This window comes from Phoca vitulina, unplaced genomic scaffold, assembly GCF_004348235.1.
Source record: "Phoca vitulina isolate PV1807 unplaced genomic scaffold, GSC_HSeal_1.0 scaffold28, whole genome shotgun sequence".
NCBI classification, from domain to species: Eukaryota; Metazoa; Chordata; class Mammalia; order Carnivora; family Phocidae; genus Phoca; species Phoca vitulina.
The window spans coordinates 2,645,519-2,655,648 of record NW_022589731.1 but is presented as its reverse complement, the minus strand read 5'-3'; the positions used below and the strand labels follow the sequence as shown (position 1 = coordinate 2,655,648).

General features: G+C 45.0%; 1 protein-coding gene across 7 annotated transcripts in view; it reads left to right on the top strand.

Annotated features, from left to right (window-relative positions):
• Nucleotides 1-10,130, top strand: part of STN1 (STN1 subunit of CST complex) — a 42,677-nt gene that overhangs the window by 4,695 nt on the left and 27,852 nt on the right. For 6 of the 7 annotated variants that reach the window (XM_032423224.1, XM_032423226.1, XM_032423223.1 and 3 more), the window contains 2 exons: nucleotides 3,696-3,791; nucleotides 9,498-9,566. In XM_032423224.1, coding sequence (XP_032279115.1) covers nucleotides 3,696-3,791; nucleotides 9,498-9,566 — 165 coding nt within the window. The remainder of the gene's footprint in view (nucleotides 1-3,695; nucleotides 3,792-9,497; nucleotides 9,567-10,130) is intronic. The other variant, XM_032423229.1, reaches the window with a different exon arrangement.

Below are 10,130 nucleotides of genomic sequence, written 5' to 3'. Positions count from 1 at the left end.
TTTTTTTTTTAAAGATTTTATTTATTTACCTGACAGAGAGACACAGCGAGAGAGGGAACATAAGCAGGGGGAGTGGGAGAGGGAGAAGCAGGCTTCCTGTGGAGCAGGGAGCCCGATGTGGGGCTCGATCCCAGGACCCTGAGAGCATGACCTGAGCCGAAGGCAGATGCTTAACGACTGAGCCACCCAGGCACCCCGTTTGGGTTGTTTTCTGTTCTTTGCTTCCTGAGCTTTCTTTCAGTCAACAAAGCCGCCATCCAACTTTTTTTTTTTTAGCTCTTTTGTCATAGAAGAGAATCTTGTGTTGATAGGAGGAAGTGGTCCTCTCCAGTTCTTGTCCGTGCCTCCGGCCGCCGTCTGCTCGGTTGCACTCCTGATACGTGTGGTTCATGTTTCTCTACACGTGGACACGTGTCTTCTCTATTCCCAGGCAGTGTGTTTTCTCCTCAGTTGATTTTCTCTGAACATTTTTTTTTTTTTAAGATTTATTTATTTATGTGAGAGAGAGAGCATGAGAGTGGGGAGGGTCAGAGGGAGCTGAGCAGGGAGCCCGATGCGGGGCTCGATCCCAGGACTCCAGGATCATGCCCTGAGCCGAAGGCAGATGCTCAACCAACTGAACCACTCAGGCGCCCTCTCTGAATGTTTTGATTCGACCCATGTGTTATTTTCTTCTGAATTTGTTCTCCATTGTTCAGAGACGCTTTTGAGATGTTTTCTGCATCAATTCCTTGCGATTGGAAGGATTTTTTGCATCTTTGAGTGACTCTGTCTGCCCTTGAAGGCTGGCCATTGTCAGTCTAGAAGATAAAAGTTTAGGGGGCTCCGTTTTCTGTGCTTTTTTTTAGGACGTCTGTTGTGTCCTCAAGTGAAGACCTGTTCAGATTTTTGTCGAGTGGCCCGGCACAGTTTGTAATGTTGGAGGATTGGCCTCCATCGCAGGTGACTTGAGGACCTCACTGGCTTGTGTCATTAGTCCTGTCTTATCACCTTTTTCGTATGCTGCAACCCAGGCAGAACACCTTTTGACTAGCTCTGCTTCCCTTCTCAAAGTGTGTCGGCCCTTTACTATAAAAACTACCATAGCAGCACATACCAGGGTGTCCCAGGGAAACCCAAAGAGTCCTGGGACTGTCTTGAGTTTCCAGACATCACCAGCAGAGCACCCTGTAGTGGCTCCAGGACCTGCTGGGAGACATTTCGGGATAGGCAGTGGGCTCTCCAGTGGGTCCAGGGACCTCCATCATTCTGCTTCCTACTACTAATGTCCTGGGGGCCACAACTGACCACATGGAACTCTGTGGAGTGTTCTCTCTCTAATACCAAGAAACGCCTGGCAACCAGGACAGACCATCCATTGAGATGGGGTAGGGGAGGCCAGTCAGGTTCTAGAAAACAGTTCTCTCTAACTTTGCTCTGCCCAGTGCACAAATAGAAAGTGTTATTACCTGTCAGTGCATTTGGGGAAGCAGAAAGGGCTGGCTGCAGCCAGAGCACAGCCTGGAGCTCAGGCCGCTCCAAGCCCCCCCAGCCCTATAGCAGACCCGAACAGTGCCATGCCATAGCTCTTCTCTGCACATTAGCATTGGTCAGGGCACGGTGCTGGGGTACACTTTGGTAGAGGACTCCGTGCCCACATCCCTAGGGGGAGGCTCATTCTCCCGATTTAGACTTCTTCCTACGGTCGGGATGTCTTGAGCTTGCTTACAGCAGTCCTGCAGGGCTCTCCCTCTGAAGTCACCCTTTTTCCTTTGTGTTTGGTCAGGCAGGCAGGTGGTGGCAAAGGCCCCAAGGGCCTCACCAAAGGTAGTAACTAAGGGACCTGGATATCAATCTTAAGAACTCAGGAGAAGTCGATTGGAACTCTCCTGCTCTTAAAATTGCATGGATTTTCGGGCGCCTGGGTGGCTCAGTTGGTTAAGCGACTGCCTTCGGCTCAGGTCATGATCCGGGAGTCCTGGGATCAAGTCCCACATCGGGCTCCCTGCTCGGCGGGGAGTCTGCTTCTCCCTCTGACCCTCCTCCCTCTCATGCTCTCTGTCTCTCATTCTCTCAAATAAATAAAATCTTTAAAAAAAAAAAAAAATTGCATGGATTTTCTGTGAAGCCAGTTTGAACCCACTCACCCTGTGTTCCTGGAAGGGGGTGACCCTCCTTCGGGGATGACTCAGTGACTCCGGCTCCTTCCCTTGTCTGGTCCTGCCATTTCAGCTCACAGCCCCCACGGTTGCCCTGTGCTCGTGGTCTCTAATCCAGCAAGTCATCGTTAGAAGGATGCCCTGCCAGGGAGAGGGCCCTTCTTTAGGCTAATTTTGCCACCATTGTTTTCCTTCCAACCACATCTCACTCTCCTAGAATCTTCACCTGGCTGAGGCTCAGAGCCTCCTTATACATCCTCTGGGACTCTCCTTGAGTGACTCGTCCCCAGCCCCTTTATCCACATGGGATACAAGAGAGCCGTCAGCGGAGGCCAGTCTGGGGATTTTGAAGGGCATCAGGGTTCAGGCCACAGGTCTGTCCCACCCCCCACCTCATGGATGTGGAGAAGAGAGGCTCTGACCAGGCTTGGTGGGGAGGGAGGAGGTGGCCAAATGTCTGTGCTGAGGAATGTTTGTTTACAGGTCAGATCTTTATTTAAAAAGGAAATTGCTTAACTTAAACGGTTACAGCCTCTTTCTGCAAGGAAAGAATTCAGCCATCATGGGGGGAAAAACAGGCTGGAGAAGATTTTAGTGTGGACTCATGAGCTGCAGGAGATAGATGCACATGCAAGTAGCTTACGCCAAAAGGGTCAGGGTGCTGGGGGGCTGCAGATGGGAAGCTCTGCAAGGGCAGGACAGCACTGGGACCTGGGGGTGGAATCAGGGACTCCCTGCAGCCCGGAGTCCCTCTGTCTGTTTTCCTTCCCAGGTCCAAAACAGGCATCTGGGTATTAATGTAAGGTTTATCCTCTCAGGTTTCCCCCCTGGCAGGAACCTGCCTGCTGGCATCTGTCTGGGTTTTGAAAATAGTTTTAAAAACGAGAAGGGGGGGGCACCTGGGTAGCTCCGTGGGTTTAGCGTCCAACTTGACTTTTGGTTTTGGCTCAAGTCGTGATCTCATGGGTTGTAGGATCAAGCCCGGCATCAGGCTCCACACTCAGCGGGAAGTTTGCTTGAAGATTCTCTCCCTCTGCCCCTCCCCCCCATTCACTTGAACACATGTGCTCGCTCTTCCTCTCTCTCAAATAATTTTTTTTTTTTAAGAGAGAAGTTTTTGATTTGTAATCTGCTGGCTCCAAAGAGCAGCGTTTTGTAACCTAATTATCTTCTCTTTAAAAAAAAAACAACAAAATCACTGCTAATTCATAGAAATGATGACTGGCTTCCTAGAAAAGTGCTAGTAAAGAAGTCAAAGAAGCCTTTCTTGTGATTTCCTCTCTTTCCTTTTGCAGTCCCTCAAAATAGATTTCATCTCAAAATCTAATGACTGTTTTCAGGCCCGTTGTGAGAGGTCCACAAGGAGGCACATTTCATTTTCACAAGTGGAAAGAAGATTAACCAAATCTAGTTGGACAACATTGGTTTTCTCTTTTCTGCATTAGGACAAACTTCATTAAAGCCAAACTTTCTACTTTGGACCCTTAAGGAAAAGACGTCTGAATTTCTTGGGGCCTGCCATTTGTCAAGGACTGATTTTTTTTTTTTTAATTTCAGGTGTATTTTTTTACAATGGGCACCCAATAAAGCAGGTAGAGATCCTGGGAACTGTAATTGGAAGGAAAGAAAAAGATGCTTTCTACAGTTACGGAGGTAAGAAAAATTGTGCCTGACATTGAGTTTTTGTGGAAGGACCTCACTTAGCTGAACATTGCATTTGAAGCAACTAACGCCTTTCAGAGCAGCTGGGGACCCACAGAGCCCATGCACTTGTCCTTTATTAGGAGCCCCTTCGAGCCACCGACATGGACTAAGTGTAAAATGAGGCAAAAGGTAGGAATGATGCTGATGAATACTGTCAAATGACAGCTGATGGGGAGTTAGAAAAATTAAAATACGACCATCTAGGATCTCTGGTTGGTAAGGGACAGACACCTGATACCCGAGGGTGTAGCTATAAATAGCAATGGATGGTAGCAGATGTTTATATTGATACCTTTAAAAATAAAAAGGCCAGATTAATGTTAAGGAAGACTCTTCAAGAAGACAGGGAGGTATGAAAAATAATTGATAAGATTTATATTCAGAACAGTATTTTTAAAGAGCCTTATGGTACTCAGGGGTGAATATCCATTATCAGAAAATTTCCCTTCCCTCGTGATGATACAAACTAAATAAAGGATTTCTATAGTTTGGACACGAGCCATTAGTGTCGTCTTGATTTTTGTCATTGAGTTTAATGTGTAAGCATTTTCATCTGTTGCCTTGTGCAGCCCTTAGAGTCTCTGGAGTTAAGAGGCCAGGCTAGATATTTTGTGGGAAGCTTAACTTTGGATCCTAAACCTTTGCTGTAATTGACAGTGTTGCTCTCTGTTGTGTTGCCCTGGGTTTGTGTCCTTGCTCTACTTGTGGAAAGAGAGAAGGCAGTTGAACTAGGGGACAAAGAACATTTCACTGGCGGTCTGCGCGTGATAGATAACGTATAGTATAGATGCAATGTCATTGCATGTCTTCAACACGTATTCATTTTCCTGAAGATGATTGTCTCGTGCTTATGAAAGAATATGTGAGGGGTGAGGTTTCTCATGCCTTCTTCTTTTCCCCAGCATATATTTTTTTAAACTCTGAAAGGGATCATCTTGTCAGGTATCCCCATACTGGATTTCTTCTCGGTTTTATTTTACCAAAGGTATTGGTTCTGTTTTTCTCCAGACAATTCAGTAAGTATTCACCAGTTTCCTAAAGCATACTCAGCTGTGGTCAAGTACATTTTCTGTAGTGTAACAAAGTACTTCCTCTCCAAATACCAGTGATGAAGTAATAATTTCAGGTTACAAAGCACTTTTACATGTGAAATTTAGTGCTATTCTCCCCCTAATGTTTTGAAATAGAAAGGACAGATGTTCTTTCCATTTTGTAGATGAGGAAAATAAGGCTCAGTCACTTGCTCAGGGTTCCACTGATGGAGGTTTATAGGCCCAATCTATTTACTGATTCCATTTGTGGTGTATAGTCTCCATATAACTCAATTTGATTTTTCTCTCTCCCATCACCTCACCACCCACCCCTGCACCAGAAATCAACTTTGTCTTTTTTTTTTTTGCTGGGGACAGTATATTTTATTGATGGTACATGACAAAGTAGCGCTCCCCAAACGCTCCCCTTCTCATGGGGTTCTGGGATGGAAACTCTGTAGACGTCAGGAGATTATAAGTATGTTGGGGGATGAATTGGGGCGAGGACTCCCCAGCAGCTGAGGTCTCTCTCTTCCTCTTGCTCTCACTGGGGCTGCTGGTCCAAGGGGGCTCTTACTCCTTGGAGGCCATATGGACCATAAAGCTCACCACCCAGTTGCTGTAGCCAAATTGATTGTTGTACCAGGAAATGAGCTTAACGAAGTGGTCATTGAAGGCAGCGCCAGCCCCATCATTCAAGGTGGGAGAGTGGGAGTCACTGTTAAAGTCGCAGGAGACAACTTGGTCCTCAGTATATCCCAGGATGCCCTTGAGGGGACCCTCTGATGCCCGCTTCAAAACCTTCTTGATGTCGTCATATTTGGCAGCTTTCTCCAGGTGGCAGGTCAGATCCACGACTGAAACATTGAGGGTGGGGACATGGAAGGCCGTGCCACTGAGCTTCCTGTTCAGCTCAGAGATGACCTTGCCTACAGCCTTGGCAGCACCGGTAGCAGGACGGATGGTGTCCTGGGCAGCCCTTCAGCCATCACACCACAGCTTCCCAGAGGGGCTGTCTGTGGTCTTCTGGGTGGCAGTGATGGCATGGACCGTGGTCATGAGTCCCTCCACGATGGCAGAGTTGTCATGGATGACCTTGGCCAGAGGGGCCAAGCAGTGGGTGGTGCAGGAGGCACTGCTGACAATCTTGAGGGAGTTGTCCTGCTTCTCATGGTTCATGCCCATCACAAGCATGGGGGCATCAGCAGAAGCAGAGATGATGACCCTCTTGACCCCACGCTCCAGCTGAGCCCCAGCCTTCTCCATGGTGGTGAAGACCCCAGTGGACTCCACTACAGACTCAGCACCACATCACCCCGTTTGATGTTGGCAAGATCTCAGTCCTGGAAGTTGGAGATGGGCTTTCCGTTGATGACAAGTTTCCAGTTCTCAGCCTTGACTGTGCCATGGAATCTGCCATGGTGGAATCATACTAGAGTGTGTAGACCATGTTGTTGAGGTCAGCGATGGGTCATTGATACTTTGCCAGAGTTAAAAGTGGCCCTGGTGACCAGGCACCCAATAGGGCCAAATCCGTTTACTCTGACCTTCCCCATCGTGTCTCAGGGATGCTGGGGCCCTGCGCCGGAAGATGCGGCTGTCTGTCGGATGCGGAGGAGCAGAGAGCCGATCTGGTCTTCGATTTTCTATTTTTCAGGTCACATGAAAGAGGCTGTTTGAGGATGTTCGTCCTGGCCCTGAAACCAGGCCAATTATTGTACCTGTGACGTGAAGGGGCTTCACTTAACCCCTTTCCCATTCTAAAAAAGATTAAGGAGATAGGTGTGACTATTCCCCAATAAATGTTCTCTTTAGGGTGGATGTTAGAAGAACAGGACACATCTGTGGGCAGTGGGAAACCGAAAAGCATCTGAAGGTTGGAGTAATTGAGAGTAGAAAGAACTTGAGTTCTTGTGAGGCCTGTTCAGGGGAGAGCTGCACCCTCCCTGCTATCCTCAGGGCCAGCTTGGCTCTTGGGCCACCGGCCAGGCGGCCACTCCTTGCTGTCCTGGGTCCTGCTCCACCTGACTCACCATCGTCCTGGCCTGGGGGCTGTTTCCTGTTCCCACTGACTCATTCCATTGCTGAAACAAAAGGCCAGCAGCCCAGGCAGTGCTGCCCAACTGGGGCGGATGTTGTGCGGCTCTGCAAGGATGCTCCCCTTCCGGGGCATTCCAGCAGCCAGACCTCAGGCTGCCAGGGCACAGCACCTGCCAGGAGGCCTTACAGACCAGAAGGTCTGAGGGTCTGGTGGCCGTGCCCAGAGCACTCAGCACGTGACAGCAGCTCAGGCTCAGACCTAGAATCCTGGGAGGCTACCATCAGTGTCTTCACATTTTCTAGAACAAATGTTCATGTGCTCATATTTTTTTACTTTACATGATAAACCAGAATTTTACACTGGCAGAGAAGTGGTGTGCCTAGAGGTGTCATACAGTTTGTTTGTTTTTTTAACTCAGAATGTCCTTATTGATTTATTTTAAAATGATACTCATTATAAAATTTAAAACTGGAGAAAATTTTACTGAAGTACATAAAAATTATATGAAACTCTATAAATAAGATAAAAACAATGTCAATGTTTGGGTGAACATCCCTCCTAATGTTTTTCCCTTGTTCCTATTTGGAGAAATATAGATATGTCTTATTTCCTTGTACTATTATGCATATTTCTTTCTCTTAATATTTCCGAAATGAGGCTTACAGTCAGCATGTACATTCAGTGTGGAGTTCCTTTCCAACACTCCAAAAAAAACTGCTATTATCATTTCAGTGTCTTAAAATCATTTCTGTCAAAATACGCTATTTAATGTTTTACACAAATTAGATATAAGATTTCTTTTTTAAAATGAGGCATGAATATCTTTTAACAGCAATGAACATAAATCTTCACTATAACTTTTTATTCTCATATGGTATGCCATTGTAATTTATTTAACCAGTTCCATATTTATAAGCATTTAGGGTATCTCCAACTAACAGCATTATAAACAATGTTGCAGCAAACAGCCTTATACAAGATGTATAAATCTGTGTGTGTATTCTGTTTTTCTCTTCAGGATAAATTCCTAGAAGTAATCACTAAGTCAAAGGGCATACACATTTAAAAATTCAACACATTTCCAAACTTGCTCTTTAGAAATTTGATAGAAATTTACACTCCCACTAACAGCATATGAGGGTATCAATATTTTTAATGTTTGTCATTCTAATAGTTGAGAAATTATTTAAGTTCTTTTTCCGGTAACTAATGAGTTTAGTGTACTCACACATGTTTATTTGGCCATTTTTATATCTTCCATAAATTATGTGTTCTTTTTCCTTGACATTTTTTCTCTGGTGGTCTTGGACTTTTCTTTATTCATTTGTATGAGCTATTTATTATTTATTTATTTATTTATTTATTTATTTATTTGAAGGGGGAGGGGCAGAGGGAGAGAGAGAATCTCAAGCAGACTCAGTGCTGAGTGCAGACACGGGGCTCGATCTCACAACCCTGAGATCATGACCTGAGCCAAAATCAAGAGTCAGACGCTTAACTGACTTATCCATCCAGGTGCCCCTGTGTGAGCTCATTATACTTTAAGACACTAGCCCTATCATTTAGAAAATTGCTATACGGTATTAATTTTTAATTGGTCATCTATATCAGACTTTTAAAAATGAGTTCTGATTTTCAGGTCTGCTTAAAGAAGTCTCTTCCCACCAACTATAAGCCCAAGATTCAAAAGTATTTACCCATATTTTCTTCTTATTTTTTTAAGTTTACCTGTTTTACATTTAATAAAATCTATTTAGAATTTATTTTAGTATAAGAAATATTTTTCTTGGCTTCTGCTTTCAACTCAGGTTTAAACAAGCAATAAAAAATTTGCCTTACATTCTGTATTACATGTGCATTTACAACAGTCTCACTGATGATTTTTTAAAAAATCATTAAGCCCACTGATCTCTTTTTTTGAGTTTTCCGAAATTAGACAAAGAGAAAACACCTCTCATAGCAAACATCTCCAGTTCCTCTGCAGTTATAAATCCAAGTGCAATGGAAATTCTGTGTGTGTGTGTTGCACTAGGGATAAAATAAGCCAAAATTATTTATGTGATCAAAATATAATTATTTTCCATTATGAAAACAAAACTTTGCTCTTCTGCAGTATAGTTGGCTTTCCTTACGTCCCCTTCAGTGTTAAGGACGGGGCAGAAGCTCATTCACAAAGAGACGTGCGGGTCAGGAAATTTGGGATGCTTTGTCTTGGGAAGTCATCGAGCTAGTGAAAGAGCAGACAGTGAGAGAAGGTTGCGCCCCGAGTCCTCTCAGCCACGGGCTGTGTCAGCACACTCTTGCTTCACGGTGGGAGAGCAAAGCCGATTTTGTATGTGAGCATTCATTGAGATTTTTGTACTTAACTTCCTGAGGACACCGTTTTTTAGGAGAGGCAGGGTAAGTGAAATGTTGACTACCTTCCGCTAGGCTCTCGTATGCCAGCGACCCATGCAGACAAGCAGTTCCCAGACCGGGCTGTTGAAAAATGTCACTTTGGGGTATGGCCGAATGCAATGACGATCTGCGAATTCACTAACAGTGCCCAAATCTCTCTTTTGCCCTTTTCTGCTTCTCTTGCAGTAGATGACAGCACTGGAGTTATAAATTGCATCTGCTGGAAAAAGTCGAACAATACTGAGTCTTCATCAGGTACTTTTATTTGACAGTCCTTTACTTTTTTTACTCAGGGTGGCTCATCAGAACAGCTGTAGGGCTGAATGTTCGCATTTGTCCACGGGTGAAATCTGTGGATCAACTGCAGATCTGGCTCCTCTGCAGACTGACGTCATAGAAGAGCTAGTTGTGTTTCTTTCTCCCGTCTTCTCTGGTGCTCACTTCCTACCGAGCCTGCAGGAGCGTGACTAGGTTGCTGGGAATTTGAGCATTTCCTTTTTACCGTGGTAGTTATTACGGAAGTCAAGATGTTTTAGCCTAATTGCCAGTGAGGTCAGAATCCCCATGCTCCAGGCGTATCCCTTGACCAAAGAAAGTTTTGGAGATTTTTGCTTTTACGTGATTGCCCACTAACTTCTGTGCTGCCACAATCCAGATTTTCTGAAATCTCAAAGATGTCAGAAATTCTAAAATTGATGAGAAGGTAAAATAGGATTCCTTCGAAGTTAACCATTGAATAATATAAACTGAAAGGAAACTTTTTTTCTTAAAGATTTTATTTATTTGAGAGAGAGGGTGTGTGTGAGCGAGTAAGTGAGA